General features: G+C 39.8%; 1 protein-coding gene across 1 annotated transcript in view; it reads right to left on the bottom strand.

The window, feature by feature from the left end:
- The window catches only part of LOC114659205 (mucolipin-2-like), a 116411-nt gene that overhangs the window by 67344 nt on the left and 26048 nt on the right, over window positions 1-23019 (bottom strand). Inside the window, exons 2-9 of the mRNA XM_028811534.2 lie at window positions 13159-13318; window positions 9749-9922; window positions 5816-5960; window positions 5460-5541; window positions 5281-5377; window positions 4986-5085; window positions 3679-3791; window positions 588-737 (exon numbers count right to left, since the gene is read on the bottom strand). Coding sequence (XP_028667367.1) covers window positions 588-737; window positions 3679-3791; window positions 4986-5085; window positions 5281-5377; window positions 5460-5541; window positions 5816-5960; window positions 9749-9922; window positions 13159-13318 — 1021 coding nt within the window. The remainder of the gene's footprint in view (window positions 1-587; window positions 738-3678; window positions 3792-4985; window positions 5086-5280; window positions 5378-5459; window positions 5542-5815; window positions 5961-9748; window positions 9923-13158; window positions 13319-23019) is intronic.

Here is a 23019-nt window from a genome sequence, read left to right as displayed (position 1 = left end):
TTTCTTGTTTGTTTATAACCTTCTCAAAAGCCCTGTGTAGGTATCTAAACATGGAAAAAAATTTCAGCTGCTGTATCAGAAGTATACTTTCTGAAAGCCCAAACAACATAGCAAAACCAAAAGACAAACTATTTTTCTTTCCATTTTTGAATGTTTGCTCTTACCAAGTGGTGTTCCCTGGGCCAAACATTTTGATTTCTCTATATATTATACCTATAAAAGGTAGCAGTAAGCAAAATTTGAGCCTGCTACGTAGTTTAGTTCTTAAGATATTGTGTTGTGAAAGTGAAAAAATAAAGCCATGTCAAATTTGACACCCCTCTCCCCTCACAAAATTGGCTGTATCTTGGAAATAATAATAAGTATTGATCTTACATCAAAAACAAATTTTATAGGGTTGAGACAGAAGTGCATGGATTTCTGGATAAATTAGTTGATTTGACATTGAATGAGCCAAAAACAAATCAAGCAAATTGGTCTTGTTAAAAAATATCAGTTTTTGCATCACAAAACTTAAAGTGTGTATAGTACATGGTATAAATATTGTAAGTACACCTTTATTATTGTCACAAGTGTTTGATATATACCTTTGTTTGTATTTCCATCTTCAAGACTAGACCAATTATTGCCATTAGATCACTGATGATGATCAATATGTACCACATATTTATAAACTCATTTTTATTTGATTCACATACTGGGCGTTCATAGTGATCTTGGAAGAACTTGACAAATCTCTGAAAAAATAAATGTTCTGCTTAAAAAAAAAAAATGAATGTACATCTCTTTCATCTTATATATTTATTATCACACACACGTTCAGCACATTAAAACCATCCACACATTATGCTCGATAGAAATTGAAACTTATTTATCAATGTACCATTAAACTGGTTTCAAAATAGAGCCATTAATATTGTTGCAGATTCCTACTACTATTTGAAATTATTGATTTATATTATTTCACATATGACTGAAAAGCCCCATTTTTGCAGCCACTACTCAAGTTTTCTAATCGTGAATTCTCTCAGCTCATCCTTAATTAGTCCTGTTTAAAGGCTAACTGATTATAGATACCACACTCACCAACAAGAAATTCTCTGCTTTTTGAAGACGAACGAAGGAAAAACTGTTTTCACTATTGGATCAATCTCATGGCCATATAGACCAAAAGACTTCAACTGTACTGAAATGTTAATCATAGAAATGAGGAGGGAGAAAAAATAAATAAAAAAATAAAAATAAAAAAAAAAGACACCCTGCATTTAGTAGTCGAAAAGTGCTACATTACTGTTAATCTATAGCAATTGTAGACCACACAAGACAGCATATCCCACTGCAAATCAGCAGCACTGTGGTTTGACTCCACCCTGTACGTTTTCTCCAGTTTAAAAAAAAAAAAAACAAACAAAAAAAAAAACCCTTAATCTTATGTATTGTATATTAAAATACATACAGAAGAGTAATTATCAGCAACACACAAGTAATAAAAATGGGCTTAAATCAGGCATATGCATACTTGAAAAAAAGAACATGCAAATAATAAACAAGACTTTATGACTAACACCCTCCGAACCCCACCTCATCAGTCCCCCAACTGCTCCTTATTTGCTATATATTGCCTTGGATCCCTGCAAGTCTAATCATGTTCCTCTGATGATTCCTGGTAGGAATCGAAAGCTTAGGAATAAAAAACTGTTTTAAGATGCAGGATACATTTTCTCCCCTTGTGGATTTCCAGCTACAAAGATAGTATTTAAATACAGATCTCTCTAAGCATGGACCAGCATACAGCTACACACATTAATGGAAACTTCCTTGTTAAGAATAATTTAACACAGATCATTTAAGATTCATACATACCACAGCAACATAAATGTAGCTATGCAACAGTGTTGCAAAATAAGTAATAAGTTGAAATGCAGGTTTAAAATGTTTATAACAACCTTCATCGGTCTTAAGCAATTCTTTTTCTTTTATCCATTATATGGTCGATGTAATTTTAAATTTAGAAAAATAATGCTTTTTGTAGTACGTGATACTGTCTTGTCTTTTGTTGGATACTAAAATTCTGTTTCAAGCTGAAGGGCACAGCTCTGTTTGGCCCTGCAGTGTTAATTTTACCTTTGGGGGGGTGTGTGTGCGTACGCGCACACATGCACAACCCAAAGTGTTCATTTTAGAAATGGGGCTAGAAGGATAACCAAAACTTTTTTATCCGCATTAAAACAGATTTTTTAAGTCTACATTTGTACTTCCAGTTTAAGCTTCTCAAATCATTGCCCTGTGAAGTAAGCCAGAGAAATCCTACAAAAAGCACAGTAACTTAAAAGTAACCACAGTAATGTGAAGAAAAAAGAAAAAAGAATAAAAAAAAGGAAAGAAAATCTACATCAGGAATGCACTACACACAAGACATCATGGTACTCACTTGGGGCTGAGAGGCATCTTGTTCTTCACCAAGCTCTGAGGAGGACCACCTGATACAGCTACAATTAAAAAAGCCTCCAAGGAAGCTTAATATGTGATCCTTCCACTGAGGCAAAACTCAGTAGTCTGACATAATTGTTTGAATAAAAACAGCTAAGTCTGCCAGCCTCCAGCTGTGCAGCAAACACCTGGCTGCAAGGTGGTTAGCTGTGCTGCTTGGCAGTTCAAGAGACTTGTGCAGTGTGTATAGTCTGTGTGCTGTTTCTGTGTTATTGTAGTTTATCCTTCAATTCCTGTAGTTCATCCTTTTTCATTTTCATTTAGGCACTTCATAGCTAATACATTTTCCAGGCCATTGGTTGGTAGAGAGGCTCTGTTTACAAAGCTTTAAAATCTATACTGATGTATTTTTTCAAATGATGACTATGTCAGAGGTCATCAGAATGATCTAATACCAATCAAGACATATCTGGCAACAGCTTGCAATCATTTGGTTTTCAATGATGTGAATATAGGCAAGTTAAAAGTAACTTTACTGAAGTCTGCAAACAAAAGAAACTTCGAGCATGCAAAATGACAGAGAATGTAAATACTCTCCTGATAAGGAAACAATTGCACAACTTACTGTCTAACACATAAGCACAAGGAAAAATGCTCCAACATGCCTTGAGCATATTATTTAAAGCTGCATATAAAATAAAACTTATATGTCACTGAGGTCATTTTTAATTCATATTCAGAAGATTTATTTCCTCTTTTTTGCAACAGTGGTAATTGCTAAGGGAGCAAGTCAAATCTGTAAACAAAATTAGATGATCTTATTTTCACATTAAGTACTTCAGTGAAATCTGTAGTAACAATATTAAAGCCTTGGTACCCATTTGTTAGATTCATAACACCATGAAATTTTCCATGCATTCTCAGAATATACATCTGGGTCCTCTTTTGTAAAATGTTCTCAATTTGTATTCTTGAGGATCTTTAAATCTCTTACAGCATTTAAGACACACAGTATGCTTTGGTCAAATTCCAGCCCAACAGAAAGCTGCATAAGGTTGCGTTCTCTTCAAAGTGTTTATGAGGATAAGACAGGATGACACAAGTGAGAGAAAAAGACTCCCATTTTAACCACAAAAAAATAATCACTGGAAGCATATCTTATGTTAAGGAAATGTTGGGTGTTGCAATGTGCTTGCTTATTATATATGCCAATATTAAACATGCACGTTTATAAAACTGAATCCTTACCTGTAGGAGTCGCCTAGCAAGAATTATAGATCTGATGCACAACACCGCCGAGATGAAACAGACCAAAATTACAAAGGAATCACAAACCAGCAGAAAATATTTACTGTTTGGGCCTGAAATATAATTTTCGTTTGAGAGAAAATGTACAGAAATTTGTATCAGAAATAAAATGCAAATATCAACAGCATACCTGCATACATTTTATCAGTACAACCAAAAATGTTTATTAATATCAAATCACTGAAACGTGTAATAAAGGCAACAATCATGACTATGATGGCAGTACATGCAATGTTAAACATTACCTCTTGTTCTAGAATACAGTCTTCCCTATGTTTACAAGCATGATGTGCTCCTAAAAACCCTCGCAATGCAAACTCTCTCAACTCAAAAACACAAATTGATATTAATTTCAAAAGGGAAAAAAAAAATTGACAAAATTGTCAAAATTGACACCTGTTTTTCCCCTAAAGTAACATCAAATATTTTAAATTGAAATATCTAGAAAGGCATTATAAAGACTAGATATGGAATCCAGTTACTAGCTCCCTTTAAAGTAAACATATTTGATTCTTTTGTATTATACAGCATTTGCAAAAAAGCAAACACTGTAGCACAACACCACATCAGGGCAGGGAGATCCGATGGACAAAAAATACCTCAGCTCATATAAATTTTAGGCTTACTATCACAAAAAGGACCACTCACTCAGCCACTGTGAAGGAGTAACTGTGGCTGTGGATTGATAGCCTGCTTTATGTAAGAATTTCTCTGGTGGGTATTGGAAGTAAGTGGGCAACAAACAATGATCTGTCTAGTTCAAACATTATGAGCTCTCATCCTCTGTGGTATACACACTGCTACCATTGCGCTTGCTGCCGGTATTACTGACAGCACTGGTACAGCAAGACATTCATTCATTATCTGCACAGTATTTGTCCTAACATTTAAATGTTAACAGTAACTGTATAATAAAGACAAGCCAAAAAAAAAAGCCACAAATATCATGCTAATCAAACACGTATACCGGTATAAGCCCAGACAAGAATGGTGCCTCTTTCATGATCCTCCTAACTGTAAAGAAACAGGGAATTAAATGTAAACTCTTGTTAAAAAAAAAAAAAAAATCATAACTAGAACGCTCATATCTCAGGAATACTGGTAGCCTTATTAATTGCATACTGCAGTTATATAAAATAGGAATAAACTAGTAATTCAATATTGAGTTATTTTACTCAATATATTTAATTTTAGTGAAAACTGAACTTGCTTTAAGTTTCATTAAATTTACAGAAGGAGCAACTTACGAGAGGCAGATATGTTCCAGTTGTTGCATTCACTAATAATGGCATCATTATTTAAAAATACTTTCAGTAGCCCACTATGACCTTGATTGTCAAATGTTATCTGTAGAGATATTAAAATTGCAGTTCAATGTATTTTTTTTTTTTTTTTTTTTAAAAACACATTTTAAAATAAAAATCAGTTTTTAAAACTTCTAAACAAATGGGTACAGAATAAAATATTGCAACATTTAATATGGAATTCTTACTCCCAAAAAAAGAAGCTTAATTAAAATAATGAAAAGTATACTCCACTTACTGTTACATAGAAATCATAGCAGTCTGGAATTTCAAGTGAACGTATTGTTTGCAGGTTGATGCCTTTAAGTTTAAAGGTTATTATTACATCAATAAGTCTGTTATAAGGAAAGTAAATATAAAGATAATTGAATGTTTTCATTACTTTCAAAAATAAATAACAAATGTAATCATTTTTACCTATTAAAGTCCAGGCCGAGTAAAGATTCATTGACAAGTTTCCAGTCATTATTCATATCTGAAGAATTTACTTTCAAACAGTCTAAAATAAAAGGAACACAGTGCTGACATATACTGTATTGTTAAGATCTCAAAAATCAAGATGTAAATAAACTTTTAATTCCTAAAAAAAAGTTTACACAAGTTTTTTTACACTAAGCCTTGGCTCCATGTAAATGAATCTGACAAAGCATACATTTTATATTCTAGGAATTTGTATATGGGATTATGAACAGATTGAATGCCATAAATATCCTTAAAAATCAACATGCAGTACTGATTTATTAGACTTTTTTATATAAATGTACTGTTCTTACTTGTTTCCATTTCCAGGTTAATATGAAATGTATCAGTAGAGGTAACTTCCTTGTACTGTGTTCTGCACATTTCCAGGCCTTCAAATTCACTTGTATCTTGGCTGTAACTTATAGGACCCACAGAGAGATTCTTAAACTGCATGTACTACAAAATAAAAAAAATATTCCTTATTTTCTCCCAGATCACAGAGTAACTGTCACAGTGATACTGTGAAAGCTTAAAGATTACAGTCACCTTCATGAAAATGAGATACTAGCATTGTAGTAGTTACGGCACAAGGAAATCATATATAAAATGACTGGTTTAAATATTAACAAAATGTAAATTCCAACAACTTTCATCTTGGTAAGTAAAGTTTAAAGCTTTGAACAGTGTATATTCAAACATTCCTTATTAAAAGCTGAGGCGCTCTTAATATTGCTCAACACTACCATTATGTTAATATCCATCCATTGTCTCCTGCTTATCCGAGGTCGGGTCGCGGGGGCAGCAGCTTGAGCAGAGATGCCCAGACTTCCCTCTCCCCGGCCACTTCTTCTAGCTCTTCCGGGAGAATCCCAAGGCGTTCCCAGGCCAGTCGAGAGACATAGTCCCTCCAGCGTGTCCTGGGTCTTCCCCGGGGCCTCCTCCCAGTTAGACGTGCCCGGAACACCTCACCAGGGAGGCGTCCAGGAGGCATCCTGATCAGATGCCCGAGCCACCTCATCTGACTCCTCTCGATGCGGAGGAGCAGTGGCTCTACTCTGAGCCCCTCCCGGATGACTGAGCTTCTCACCCTATCTTTAAGGGAAAGCCCAGACACCCTGCGGAGGAAACTCATTTCAGCCGCTTGTATTCGCGATCTAGTTCTTTCGGTCACTACCCATAGCTCATGACGATAGGTGAGGATAGGAACATAGATCGACTGGTAAATTGAGAGCTTCGCCTTGCGGCTCAGCTCCTTTTTCACCATGACAGACCGATGCAGAGCCCGCATTACTGCAGATGCCGCACCGATCCGCCTGTCGATCTCACGCTCCATTCTTCCCTCACTCGTGAACAAGACCCCGAGATACTTGAACTCCGCCACTTGGGGCAGGATCTCGCTACCAACCCTGAGGCACTCCACCCTTTTCCGGCTGAGGACCATGGTCTCGGATTTGGAGGTGCTGATTCTCATCCCAGCCGCTTCACACTCGGCTGCGAACCGATCCAGAGAGAGCTGAAGATCACGGCCTGATGAAGCAAACAGGACAACATCATCTGCAAAAAGCAGTGACCCAATCCTTACCCCACCAAACCGGACCCCCTCAACGCCCTGGCTGCGCCTAGAAATTCTGTCCATAAAAGTTATGAACAGAATCAGTGACAAAGGGCAGCCCTGGCGGAGTCCAATTCTCACTGGAAACGGGTTCGACTTACTGCCGGCAATGCGGACCAAGCTCTGGCACCGATCGTACAGGGACCGAACAGCCCTTATCAGGGGGGCCGGTACCCCATACTCTCGGAGTACCCCCCACAGGATTCCCCGAGGGACACGGTCGAATGCCTTTTCCAAGTCCACAAAACACATGTAGACTGGTTGGGCAAACTCCCATGCACCCTCCAGGACCCTGCTAAGGGTATAGAGCTGGTCCACTGTTCTGCGACCAGGACGAAAACCACACTGTTCCTCCTGAATCCGAGGCTCGACTATCCGACGGACCCTCCTCTCCAGGACCCCTGAATAGACTTTTCCAGGGAGGCTGAGGAGTGTGATCCCTCTGTAGTTGGAACACACCCTCCGATCCCCCTTCTTAAAGAGGGGGACCACCACCCCGGTCTGCCAATCCAGAGGCACTGTCCCTGATGTCCATGCGATGTTGCAGAGTCGTGTCAGCCAAGACAGTACTACAACATCCAGAGCCTTGAGGAACTCCGGGCATATCTCATCCACCCCCGGGGCCCTGCCACCAAGGAGTTTTTTGACCACCTCGGTGACCTCAGTCCCAGAGATGGGGGAGCCCACCTCTGAGTCCCCAGGCTCTGCTTCCTCATTGGAAGGCATGTTAATGGAATTGAGGAGGTCTTCGAAGTACTCCCCCCACCGACCCACAACGTCCCGAGTCGAGGTCAGCAGCGCACCATCCCCACCATATAGTGTTGACACTGCACTGCTTCCCCTTCCTGAGACGCCGGATGGTGGACCAGAATCTCCTCGAAGCCGTCCGAAAGTCGTTCTCCATGGCCTCCCCAAACTCCTCCCACGCCCGAGTTTTTGCCTCAGCAACCACCAAAGCCGCATTCCGCTTGGCCTGCCGGTACCTATCAGCTGCCTCCAGGGTCCCACAAGACAAAAGGGTCCTGTAGGACTCCTTCTTCAGCTTGACGGCATCCTTCACCGCCGGTGTCCACCAACGGGTTCGGGGATTGCCACCACGACAGGCACCGACCACCTTACGGCCACAGCTCCGGTCAGCTGCCTCAACAATAGAGGCACGGAACATGGCCCATTCGGACTCAATGTCCCCCACCTCCCTCGGGATGTTGTCGAAGTTCTGCTGGAGGTGGGAGTTGAAGCTACTTCTGACAGGGGGCAACGTGGGTCCCCCTTCCCATGGGCTCACCACCTATGGGAGGGGCCAAGGAGGTCGGGTGCAGTGTGAGTTGGGTGGTGGCAGAAGGCGGGGAGCTTGGCGGTCCGATCCTCGGCTACAGAAGCAGGCTCTTGGGACGTGGAATGTCACCCCTCTGAAGGGGAAGGAGCCTGAGCTAGTGCGCGAAGTTGAGAGGTTCCGGCTAGATATAGTTGGACTCACCTCGACGCACAGCTTGGACTCTGGAACGAACACCATGTTCAAGCATAGGGGTGTTCATATGTGCACTTGGCACCAGGACACCCTAGGCCTCAGTTCGATGATGGACTTTGTGGTCGTGTCGTCGGACTTGCGGCCACATGTCTTGGACACTCGGGTGAAGAGAGGGGCGGAGCTATCAACTGATCACCACCTGGTGGTGAGTTGGCTTCGATGGTGGGGGAGGATGCCGGTCAGGCATGGTAGGCCCAAACGTGTTGCGAGGGTCTGCTGGGAACGTCTGGCAGAGCCCCCTGTCAGAAGTATGTTAATATTGTGTAAAAAAATTTTAAATTAAAACATATGACAATGTTTTTAATTTCTTAATATATTTCTAAAAGTAGAGGGTGTTAGTACATCCCTGTTGGTTATTTCTTGTCTTTACCATTATTATACAGTATCAGAATACAGAGACATTGTCAACTGATAAAGGACAATTTATGTGTCTAATTAGCTGTGTGTGGTCTTCTGGACAATAAACAACTAGAAGACTCCCTAACAGTTTTACTATATTGGTGAATTTGCACAGGCATCAGCTAAGTGGGCCAGGACAGTCGTATATTGCCTGAGACAGATGTGTAGTTTAGTACAGCTGTTGCACAATTTGAGCAGGACAGGCTGGAAACTGTCTCAGGCAAACATACGGTAGCTTGTTGTGTGAACGTACAATGTGAATGTACCACAAAGCGCAGTTTGTTTGCTTGTGTTAAATGAGAAGTTAGGTGCATGCAAGCGCCATTTCACCAAGTGCAAGTCACACTTGTACAAGCTTGAACATCTTCCATAGAATTCACTCCAACTCCTGTGTCTGTGCATGAGTAGAGCAGACTGCTCCACACACACAGGTATTTTGTTTATATGTGTTCCTATAGGTATATCTCTGATGAAAAAAAACACGTTTTGATGCTTATGGTTCTAGAGTATGGCTTACTCATTGCTGAAAGAGAACATTTACGCTATCCAAAAAACACTAAGACACCAAAATCAACTATTGTACCACCAGCCTCGGAGTTTAAAGTCAAATTAAACATTGTGCAATTTTTAAGTTGTAATGAATTCTGGTTATTTTACTTACTTCCATAAATATGTAAGCATCCAACATCTATAAATAACACTTACCTGATGAACTACAAAATACATGCTATCATAAACATCTTTCTGAGTGTATATCGAGTGGCTTTTTTCATCTTCGCTGCTGCCTGTATAAGATTTTATGAAGAGTTGCTTGAATGTTATAGTAGTCTCCTCTTTATAAGAAACGACAGTTTGATTCCGCAAGCCAAACAAAACAAGCTGCAAAATAAAAAGCCAGGCTGTCATGTTATGCTTCAGTAACTTAACAGTATGTTATTTGTAGTTTACAGTAATCCCTCACTACTTCGCGGTTCACTTTTCACGGATTCACGACTTCGCGGGTTTTTAAATACAAGTGATCGCCCGCCTATCGCGGAAGTTATGTTCCAGACCCATCAGCAACAGGAGAAAATCTGCGATATAGAAAAACCATATAAATAAACATTTTTATAGTTTAAGCCTTAAAATACCCATCCCACATGCTTTAAACACATGTAAACTTATAAAACACACTTTGTTAACACATATGATATGTGGATGTCGGGCTAAGGATATGAGTAACATCTCACTATTATAAAACATTTTAACTTCATGCAAGACAAGACAGTGAGACAGGAAAATTGGTGATGTACAGGCTTTTAAATTATTGACAGGCAGAGCGACAAGCAGCACAAAGTCAGCACAAAGTCCACTTCTCCTTAGCGTTCATTCAGCTCCCCACCCCCTTGACAATGCGAAGTGGCAGTAGCGTACTGTGCCTCCGGGGAGGGGGGTTTGAGCGAACGTGCGTTCAGCCCTCACACACACACACTCCTCCTCCTCCTTCCGAACGCGCAGAGCGACAGGCATTTTGGCAGAAGCAGCACAAAGTCCATTTCTGCTCAGCGTGACTTCAGCTGCCCCCCTTCACAAAGCGAGTGCAGACACATCGACGTCTAACCGCTGCGTGCAGTGTGCAGTGTTGGTCCTGCGGTGTTTAAGAATGTAGAAAGTGTTTAAGAGCATAGGAAGTGTTTATAAGAGTGTGGGAAAGGTTAACAAGAGAGTGAGAAAGGTTTATAAGAGTGTGGGAAGGGTTTATAAAGCCTTAAAATATGTATAAATAATAAAATAAATATAGGTCGCTACTTCGCGGATTTTCACCTATCGCGGGGTGCTCTGGAACGTAACCCCCGCGATAGGTGAGGGATTACTGTAATGCACTTTTCATTAAACACTTTCCTATAAAAAAACAAATGAAAAAAAAAACATTTACTGCAATGGTAAGAAACGAACATATTGTAATTTTAGCAGTCATACAAATACTAAGAAAATGTTTAAATAAGGCATTTGATGGTTGAATATATTTGTACTCTATTTTCTTAAACTGTGTAACTCCCCATTCATGACTAAGGTACATATCTCTCCAGCAGTACAAAATACAGTACAATGAAGACAAATAAAACTACAAAACATATTTCAGCTTCAATAAAAGTAGGGTACAGTGGAACCTCGGGTCACGAACGTCTCGGAACATGTACAAATTGGATTACGACCAAAAAGTTCACCAAACTTTTGCATCTGTTCACGACCACATACTCAGTATACGAACAAGCCAGTTTCCCTTCCGGTTTGTACGTGTTCAGTCTCTCCCTGTGCATTTCCTGTGCAGCGAGCAACAGAGAGAGAGTGTGACACACACACATACACAGGCGCGCATGAGAGACACACACACACAGGCACGTGTGAGAGAGAGACAGACAGACACACACACACACACGAGAGAGAGAGACAGAGTGACACGCACACACAGGCGAGCGAGCGAGAGAGACACACACACACAGGCGCGAGAGCGACACACACACACAGGCGTGCAAGAGAGAGAGAGAGACACAGAGAGAGAGAGAGACACACTCAGGCAGTGCGAGAGAGAGACACACACACACAGGCAGAGAGAGAGAGAGAGAGAGAGAGAGAGAGAGAGAGAGACACACACTCAGGCAGAGAGAGAGAGAGAGACACACACTCAGGCAGCGCGCGGGAGAGAGAGAGAGACACACACACAGGCAGCGAGAGAGAGAGAGAGAGACACACACACAGGCAGCGAGAGAGAGAGAGAGACACACACACAGGCAGCGAGAGAGAGAGAGAGGGAGGACTGGACACATAAGGTAGAGAAGGCAGTTAAAGAATGCACCGGGCTTGATTTTGTTTTCACTTCTGTTTACAGCGATCGGTTCATAGCGTGCATTGTTGCAATGTTACTTTTCTTGGTGGTTTATTAAATTACGGATATTTTCAAATGTTCATTTGTTTTCCCTGTGCTTAAAACCCATTAAAAAAAGTGCTTTTAGCCAGCGGTTGGTAGCGCTATAGCGCAAACTATTGCAGTGTTAGTTTTCTCTGTTGTTCAAGGTTTTCTCAGTGTTATTCAATGTTTTCACATTTAGTTTACTATTACGCTGTGCATTCTATGGTTTAACTATATTTGTGCTTAAAAACTTAAAAAAATATATATATTTACACACAGTTCGTATGGTCTGGAATGGATTAATTGTATTTACATGCAATCCTATGGGGGAAATTACTTCGGTTCATGACCAAATTGAGTTACGACCAGAGTTTTGGAACGTATTATGGTCGTGAACCGAGGTTCCACTGTATTTCTTTTTACAATTTTTATATATAAACATAAAGCAAAGTTTACTGCAATATGAAGTTTACTGGATGTTCATTTTTTGTGTGTGCTGCTAAATTATCATCAAGTATGAATCTTAAAGTATCATCACATCAGTGACACATCAAGATGTGTCAGAAACCTTGACAAGATTATTGGACATTACAATTGTTTCCATACCCATTTTATAATTAAGCCCAGGTGGATTAGTGACTTGCTCACAGTTCTACAGTGAGTCGAGGGCAAGAGCATAACTGTCAAAATTGTTTTAACTTTAATGGTTTGGCCTACTAAGATGATATTTTTTACTTTTTAGTTCAACTAATCCCTCGAATGCACATGACAAAGGGGTTATTTATCATTCAGCCTACGGTGCAATCCAAGGTCTCAAAATTTTAAAATACCAGATTTCAGTTCATTTTTAAAAAGCTGCTTTCACAGTTCACACAGTTCATACAGGAGTCCTGCCTTTCACCTACTGCAGCCCATTCAGGTAGGTTTAAAAATGGGTGTATGGATAAGTTCTCACTGTTGGTAAACACAGAGCAGAGAAATGCCTACATTAAAATATGATTACTCTTAACCTTAATAAAGATGTCTACCCAAAATACACACCAAGGATACAGTCATTAGTCACTTTATTACTTTTTGCACTTTCTGCAATAACAGTATCAATACTATCTACAATATATCATTTTGAAACCCGGTTTACCAATCCTTACTTTCTCTTAATTTTTAAAGTTAGCACAGGTCGTCTTTAAAACTTACAAATATTTTCCATCAATCTCTCAATAGTTACCTGAAGTGTAATAATAATAATTTTTAAAATCTGTACTCCTAGTTTCCATGGTATCTGTTTCCTCGCATTGTATTTTTCACAAGGATTCATAAAGTAAAATTTGAGATCATCCCTCAAAATAGCAGCTTCTTCGGCTCTATCTATCTTATTATTTGTAACCCTAAAAAAAAAAAAATAAAAAAAAATACACAAACAAATTAGAATGATCAAAACCATTAATAATTATTCAAATAATGGAGGGATTCATGTTCTTTTCAAAATTGCCAGGTGTGTACATTGTTGATTATACACAGAGGAGATTTTGAGGTGGGTGCAACTAAGGAGTTAGGAGGAAAAAAGGGTCAAGTGTTAATACAAGACTTTGGCAACTATTCCGCCTGAAAACAATAAGTACTTGCACACAGCAGTGACAATAGATACTTTTTAATACAAATACTTTTACTCTTTAAAAAGTATATTATTTAGTAACAATTCCAATTCATTACATTTTTAAGGTCAGCAAAGTACAACTGATTTCAAAAATCAAAATCCACAGTGGATATTTAAAATAAAATAACATGCAAAAAGTTTTGGGATCATATGTCATCACTATGGAGCAAAACATTCAGTACTTTCATAAATTGCACAATGGCCTGGCAATATTCTCTGTTTCTGTAAGTGAGTGAAGTATGATGTAATGGCCCAGTGTATTGGCCAATAAATGAGTATACTCTGAATACATAAAAATAAAATTTTTATATAGATAGATATATATAGATCTCTATGTCTCTCCATACACACATACACTATATATAATATTAGGATTGAGTCAAGACTGAGTCTAAGGGGCATTTGTTTCGTGGCCAAGTCTAAATAATATTGAGAATGAATAAACTAGAATTAACTTGTTCCTGCCCAAATTTGCTCTCTTTGAACCCCTGCAGATTCACCTGATCCCGCCAGTCACTAAGGTGGAGTATACACAACAGGACACTGAATAATGGTAGTGGACATGTAGCTGTAATCCCAAACAAAGCTATGACGCTATGACTGAATTACTGAAATTAACAAACATTTGTAACAGTTAATGATTTGAATATGTTTATAGAATTGATGTATGAAACTAAAAATATTTTTAGATGATCATTTTACCCCTTTTATTTAATCAAAAACAGAACTAAACAAAACAGTACAGGATCAATTTAGGCCACAGTATTAAAGTAGTATGGTTTTTCACCTGGGATTACACTCCGTACTCTCCATAAATATGTAATAATATGTAATCCCCAGCCTTATGAAGGGTGTTGTGCTGCATTATGAAGTAAAAGTTACATAAAGTCAAACAGAAATTTCACATTTTCATTGACAACTCAACATCAGACTTAATTCTAATGTATCTCACAGATCCACATCATCCACGAGGCTCCACTTACATTGGTAAACACTAAGAAACAGGCTACAAAGATTAGACAGTGCAAAACACCCTGCTCATGTTAACACAAAGTTATTAGTTAGTCACTTATATTTATATAAGTTATAGTTTACATAACTTATATTTATAGTCATCTGAGGCCACAGGTCCGTCACGCCCTCAACCCTCTGCAGTTCGCATACCAGGAGAAGATGGGAGCGGAGGATGCCATCATCTACATGCTATACCGATCCCTCTCCCACTTGAACAGAGGCAGTGGTGCTGTAAGAATTATGCTTCTGGACTTCTCTAGCGCCTTCAACACAATCCAACCTCTGCTCCTTAGGGACAAGCTGACAGAGATGGGAGTAGATTCATACTTAGTAGCACGGATCGTGGACTATCTTAAAGACAGACCTCAGTACGTGCGTCTCGGTATCTGCAGGTCTGACATTGTGGTCAGCAGCACAGGAGCGCCGCAGGGGACTGTACTTTCTCCGGTCCTGTTCAGCCTATATACATCGGACTTCCAATACAACTCGGAGTCCTGTCACATGCAAAAGTTCGCTGACGACACTGCTATCGTAGGCTGCATCAGGAGTAGGCAGGAGGAGGAGAATAGGGACCTAATCAATGACTTTGTTAAATGGTGCGACTCAAACCACCTACACCTGAACACCAGCAAAACCAAGGAGCTGGTGGTGGATTTTAGGAGGCCCAGGCCCCTCCTGGACCCCGTGATTATCAGAGGTGACTGTGTGCAGAGGGTGCCGACCTATAAATACCTGGGAGTGGAGCTGGATGATAAATTGGACTGGACTGCCAATACTGATTCTCTGTGCAAGAGAGGACAGAACCAACTATACTTCCTTAGAAGGCTGGCATCTTTCAACATCTGCAATAAGATGCTGCAGATGTTTTATCAGACGGTTGTGGCGAGCGCCTTCTTCTATGCGGTGGTGTGCTGGGGAGGCAGCATAAAGAAGAGGGACGCCTCACACCTGGAGAAACTGGTGAGGAAGGCAGGCTCTATTGTAGGCACGGAGCTGGACAGTTTGACATCTGTGGCAGAGCGACGGGCACTGAGCAGGCTCCTGTCAATCATGGAGAATCCACTGCATCCACTGAACAGTATCATCTCCAGACAGAGGAGTAGCTTCAGCGGCAGACTGCTGTCACTTTCCTGCTCCACTGACAGACTGAGGAGATTGTTCCTCCTCCACACTATGAAACTCTTCAATTCCATCCGGGGGGGTAAACGTTAACATTATTCAAAGTTATTGTCTGTCTTTACACCTGCATTGTTATCACTCTTTAATATTTTCTTTACCAGTATGCTGCTGCTGGAGTATGTGAATTTCCCCTTGGGATTAATAAAGTATCTATCTATTTAAACTACATAAACTCATCTTTATTAAAGAATTTACACTTTTCAAAATGTTTGGCGCCTGTTCTATGCAGCTCTTCTAAACACTGCAATTCACTTTCTCTTATCGAATATGTTCTATGAATTTTTCCCCTTTTAGGTAATGTGTTGGTGCTCATCAGTGTCCTTTACATTATTACAGAAGGTCGCTGATGGTTGCACTTGAGAAACAGAAGGTCAGGACTTCTTTCATTTTAATTACAAAACACAACATTAAAAAAAATAAAGAAATTACATGTTTATCTGCTTTGGTATTCTGGACGAAAAAACATTTTTCACCAGTTGTACCACAACTCAGTTCTGCATCAGTGGATAGTCATGGAACATTACTTTCTAAATAAAAAAGGCTGCAAAGATTATGTACTTTTAAAATGTGACTGCAGGGATATATTGTACACAATGTACTAGTTGAAAACCAAAACTGAATTACTTTAAATTTATGTAGCATTGATGATGAAAAGGCAGTGATCACCACTTGACTGAGAGATGGTTCAAAACAAGAAGTCAGTGCCATTACCATCAGACATCCTACACTCCAGCAGATGAACAAACATCTAAATCAACAGACCTTTTACTTGGAAGTCAAATTAGGGGTAACCAACAAACAGCAAACAAATACAACAAGAATATAAAATGCATTAAATGTTTTAAATACCATAAGGGATGCTGTAAGCATAATATAAAAACATTATAAAAAAAATGATATCAAATGCTATACGTTATAATAATGACAACACAACACCTAAATTGAGTATCACCACAGCAAACAAAACACGTACGTAGAGTATAAGCATTATGAACACCAAGGCAGGCAGTCACACACAACTCAAAATGGAGACACAACAATGACATCTCATTACATGAAGCTCCCACCATGCGTGTTCAGTAAAACTTGTTTAGGACAGTCTGGGCCCAAATTGCTTATAGTGTGTGCAAACCATGTAATTATGATTTAGCTTGTACTCTGTTGCTGCAAATACTAATGCAAGCCCAACCACTAATTAGCTGAATCCTGTCTATATTCTACAATAATCAATTGGGAGGCACAGTCTTTTCCAATAATAAAAGTTGCAGGAGTGATTTGATGCAGCTTCTAATATTCTTGCTGTCATTTTTGAAAAACGACGCAAAGGCTGTGAATACTTATGTACATGTGATTTCTCAGTATTTTATTTTTAATAAATTTGCAAAAACCTCAAGTAAACTTTTTTCACGTTGTCATTATGGGGTGTTGTGTGTAGAATTCTGAGGAAAAAAATGAATTTAATCCATTTTGGAATAAGGCTGTATCATAACAAAATGTGGAAAAAGTGATGCGCTGTGAATACTTTCCGGATGCACTGTATGTGATTCTGACTGCACTCTCAACCTTTGCTTATGCAAGACAGCAGTAACCCTTACCTCTTTGTGTTTGAGGTTTGATTAAGAGTTCCAAAAACCCATAATATTACTTGACAAAACACATTTAGTGCAGTACAGGAAATTTTTCCTTCACTGATAACAAAAATATGGGCAATAATTTTTGTCATCTTCAACATAGTTTAAAGGCGACATGGTTGTGGCAGAATCGCTTGCAAATTCTCTCATCCATATTACTAATCGAAGGTTGTAAACCGGATGGGCACAGGGCTCACCGGATGTACGGAAACCCCAAAGGTCCATGCTGTGACAACGCGCTTGCGAAAGGAGTCACGGCACACACCAACTGTGACAACGCGCTTGCGAAAGGAGTCACGGCTCACACCAAAGGTCCATGCTGTGACAACGCGCGCGCCTACAACGCACTTGCGAAAGGAGTCACGGCTCAAATCAACTGTGACAACGCGCTTGCGAAAGGAGTCGCGGCTCAAACCAAAGAAAACACAGAAACGAGACTACGACCTGTGAACTACATCTGAGGTAAAGCGTGTACGCCAGGTTGTACGGCCGCCCGGACGCGACAAGCCCACACCACCGCATATACCCTCCATGATATGTCTTCATGCAGCGGCTTCCCACCAAGGCGCATATTGCGCTGTGGCGCTCGGCCACCCAGTCAGACGCAGCCGCTTCCCAGAGTCAGTAGGTGGCCCCCAAACAACACAACCTGTTCAAGCAGTCGGTGTCAGCGAAGGCAACAGACTCACGTCTCCACAAAACAAAACCGCTTTAGTACAGATATGCTTATTGGATTAAATGACATTTCCCCAGACGCACCCGCCCTCCATGATATGTCATCCATCCACATATCGGATGGAACAGAAACTGATTGCCATTCTAGGATTTCCGATTCGCAGGCTTACTTGTATTAACTGTGATATTGCACACAGGAAAACTGAACTTTAATTATTATAATACAAACCCTAAAGTAACTGCAGCTTAAATTAGTTAAGCTTAAAGCATGCAGCACGAGCTGGACACGTCAATATCTGAGGACTACGTCAGCAAGGAACACATTTATGGGACAGGCATATTTTAGTTTACTGACAGCATAAAGCATTGTGTGTATTTGTGTATTCATTTTCTTTTCTGGTTTAATATTGCAGTACATGTATAGCAGTTTTAGATAAGAATAAAAAGTAGCTGAGGTTGAAAATGCACTAAAATAAAAATGAAAGTTGACAGTTGTCAGAGTGGTGCACACTGTTAGTGTAATAGGCCAAGGAGAGAGTTGGCAACAAGTTTTTAATAATCAAATGAAAAACAATGAAACAAATAACACAGCTGCCTAATTATTGATTTCTAAATGGTAATTATAGTGCATGTCTAAAAATAAAAATGTTGACTTGTTTTCAGAAACTGAAATCTCATTCTAGGGAGGGAGGGAGGCACTTCACTGTTGATGAAGAGTCCTGTACGTTGGAAGTGCACAATCATAATTACAGTTTGAATCCAACAAAGCTTCTGAACTGTTTAATTTTCAAACCAAAATCTAAATAAGGTTTTCTTATGTTGAAATCCAGTACAAAGCTGCAAACAAAAATGACAGTGGATCTGGATCCTTCTGTCTTATAACAATGTTTGGGATTGTGGCATTTAATCAATTATAATATTTAATAGAATATATGACAGTAGCAGTTTTGCATTTACAGTTTAACGAGTTTATTAAAAAAAAATATATATATATTTTTTCCAATAACAATCTAAGAAACCCACATAACAGCCCTCTGGAATTTATAATTGAATTATTATTACTTCGCACTGAAAAAGTGATTGGTTTTCAAAAAGTTAAATCTCATCCCAGTGAAGAGGAGCACAACATGCTTTGCAACTGATGATGGGCTAATTTTGCTTAAAGTGTACAAAATTTCAATTTGAAATCAATAAGGTTGCTGTGCAGTTTCTTTAGATTTTGTTAGAATTTTTTTTTATGTTAAAGATCTGTTTATGCTAAATCTGTTTGGTAAGTGAAATCTATTTTATTGAATTTACAGTGCATCCAGATAGTATTCACAGCGCATCACTTTTTCCACATTTTGTTATGTTACAGCCTTATTCCAAAATGGATTAAATTCATTTTTTCCTCAGAATTCTACACACAACACCCCATAATGACAACGTGAAAAACGTTTACTTGAGGTTTTTGCAAATTTATTAAAAAATAAAAAAAACTGAGAAATAACATGTACATAAGTATTCACAGCCTTTGCTCAATACTTTGTCGATGCACCTTTGGCAGCAATTACAGCCTCAAGTCTTTTTGACTATGATGCCACAAGCTTGGCACACTTATCCTTGGCCAGTTTTGCCCATTCCTCTTTGCAGCACTTCTCAAGCTCCATCAGGTTGGATGGGAAGCGTCGGTGCACAGCCATTTTAAGATCTCTCCAGAGATGTTCAATCAGATTCAAGTCTGGGCTCTGGCTTGGCCACTCAAGGACATTCACAGAGTTGTCCTGAAGCCACTCCTTTGATATCTTGGCTGTGTGCTTAGGGTCGTTGTCCTGCTGAAAGATGAACCGTCACCCGAGTCTGAGGTCAAGAGCGCTCTGGAGCAGGTTTTCATCCAGGATGTCTCTGTACATTGCTGCAGTCATCTTTCCCTTTATCCTGACTAGTCTCCCAGTCCCTGCCACTGAAAAACATCCCCACAGCATGATGATGCCACCACCATGCTTCACTGTAGGGATGGTATTGGCCTGGTGATGAGCGGTGCCTGGTTTCCGCCAAATGTGACGCCTGGCATTCACACCAAAGAGTTCAATCTTTGTCTCATCAGACCACAGAATTTTCTTTCTCACGGTCTGAGAGTCCTTCAGGTGCCTTTTGGCAAACTGCAGGCGGGCTGCCATGTGCTTTTTACTAAGGAGTGGCTTCCGTCTGGCAACTATACCATACAGGCCTGATTGGTGGATTGCTGCAGAGACGGTGGTCCTTCTGGAAGGTTCTCCTCTCTCCACAGAGGACCTCTGGACCTCTGACAGAGTGACCATCGGGTTCTTGGTCACCCTTCTGACTAAGGCCCTTCTCCCCCGATCGCTCAGTTTAAATGGCCGGCCAGCTCTAGGAAGAGTACTGGTGGTTTCGAACTTCTTCCACTTACGGATGATGGAGGCCACTGTGCTCATTGGGACCTTCAAAGCAGCAGAAATTTTTCTGTAACCTTCCCCAGATTTGTGTCTCAAGACAATCCTGTCTCAGAGGTCTACAGACAATTACTTTGACTTCATGCTTGGTTTGTGCTCTGACATGAACTGTCAACTGTGGGACCTTATATAGACAGGTGTGTGCCTTTCCAAATCATGTCCAACCAACTGAATTTACCACAGGTGGACTCCAATTAAGCTGCAGAAACATCTCAAGGATGATCAGGGCAAACAGGATGCACCTGAGCTCAATTTTGCGCGTCATGGCAAAGGCTGTGAATACTTATGTACATGTGCTTTCTCAATTTTTTTATTTTTAATAAATTTGCAAAAATCTCAAGTAAACGTTTTTCACGTTGTCATTATGGGGTGTTGTGTGTAGAATTCTGAGGAAAAAAATGAATTTAATCCATTTTTGGAATAAGGCTGTGACATAAAATGTGGAAAAAGTGATGCGCTGTGAATACTTTCCGGATGCACTGTATATAAAATATTCTAAAGCATACCACTGCCATTTGAGGATATTTGCTAATCTCTCTATTATAAAAGAAAATCTTGGGAGAGAGACGAGGTAGACGGGACGTGATCTTCTCAGAAGACACTTTGACATCCCACAAGACAATGCAGCGAGACAAAAAAGGCCAGCTGCTGCACAGGCTTTTAAATAATCGACGCACAGCGCGACAAGCAGAACACGCAGCTCGCCAGCAGCAGCAGCAAGCCATCAGATGATCCGACTGCATCTCCTTAGCCAATACAAGGTTACTAATTACAATTGATTACACGCACTTCCCTGAATACTGTATTCTAAATGGACTATTTCTAAATATTTTACAGGTATACAGTGATCCCTCGCTATATCGCGCTTCGCCTTTCGCGGCTTCACTCTATCGACGATTTTATATGTAAGCATATTTAAATATATATCGCGGATTTTTTGCTGGTTCGCGGATTTCTGCGGACAATGGGTCTTTTAATTTCTGGTACATGCTTCCTCAGTTGGTTTGCCCAGTTGATTTCATACAAGGGACGCTATTGGCAGATGGCTGAGAAGCTACCCAAATTACTTTTCTCTGTCTCTCTTGCGCTGACTTTCTCTGATCCTGACGTAGGAGGTGTGAGCAGGGGGGCTGTTCGCACACCTAGACGATATGGACGCTCGTCTAAAAATGCTGAAAGATTATCTTCACGTTGGCTACCTTCTGTGCAGCTGCTTCGTGAAGCGACATGCTGCACGGTGCTTCGCATACTTAAAAGCTCGAAGGGCACGTATTGATTTTCTTTATCTGTCTCTCTCTCTCTCTCTGCTCCTGACGGAGGGGGTGTGAGCTGCCACCTTCAACAGCTTTGTGCCGCGGTGCTTCGCATACTTAAAAGCCAAACAGCCCTATTGATTTGTTTGCTCCTTTGAAGAGGAAGATATGTTTGCATTCTTTTAATTGTGAGACTGAACTGTCATCTCTGTCTTGTCATGGAGCACAGTTTAAACTTTTGAAAAAGAGACAAATGTTTGTTTGCAGTGTTTGAATAACGTTCCTGTCTCTCTACAACCTCCTGTGTTTCTGCGCAAATCTGTGACCCAAGCATGACAATATAAAAATAACCATATAAACATATGGTTTCTACTTCGCCGATTTTCTTATTTCGCGGGTGGCTCTGGAACGCAACCCCCGCGATGGAGGAGGGATTACTGTATATATATAACTTTTATGTTGCATTTTTGCATTTGAATAGTTCACAAAAAAGACTGAAAAAAACATCTCGTGTAGTCTTCCTTAATAGTCTACCTTAATTAAGATTACAAATGAAAAGCAAAACAGAATTTTAAAATTTTAATGAGAAATTATTCTCAGATTTCATCTAGGCTTTGCTACCATGTCTAAAATTGATTACTAGTACATATGGATTAATTTTGCATTCCACAGTGCAGGGAGAGAGAAAAAAAAAAAAAAAACTTAAAATTGCTCCTGTAAGTAACCAGAATAAATAAATAAATTCTTGACTTACATGTGTCTATGTTAATTTGCCATATACTGACTCAAATACCAATTCTGTTCCAAACAGTCAACTCCAGAGTTATTGGCACTCACGAAAATGAGCTGCAAATTAAATGTACAGCATACAATATGAACCTTGCATGTAATGAATGATATTTTGGGCTTGCACAAAATGTGTAAGATTTACCTTTTAAACTGTTTTTTGTTGATTATAAACAAAAACCTTTTAGTAATATGCACTTTTATTTAGAAACATAACCTTGTCAACACTCACAATTAAAATTTAGTGAATCCTGCCCTGGCAAAAACAGTAGTATTGAGCTGCTTTCTGTAATGCTTAAGAAGGTTGGAGGACACTTGTAGAAGGATCTTGGACCACTTCTCCTTGCAGAACATCTCCAGTTCAATATTCTTGAAGATGGCAGTACACAAGTGAAAAAACACATATGGAAATGGAGATGGCCATTGTAAATCTTTCATTTC

Source organism: Erpetoichthys calabaricus, chromosome 10 (assembly GCF_900747795.2).
Source record: "Erpetoichthys calabaricus chromosome 10, fErpCal1.3, whole genome shotgun sequence".
Classification (NCBI taxonomy): Eukaryota; Metazoa; Chordata; class Cladistia; order Polypteriformes; family Polypteridae; genus Erpetoichthys; species Erpetoichthys calabaricus.
This window is presented reverse-complemented; position numbering and strand designations above follow the sequence as displayed.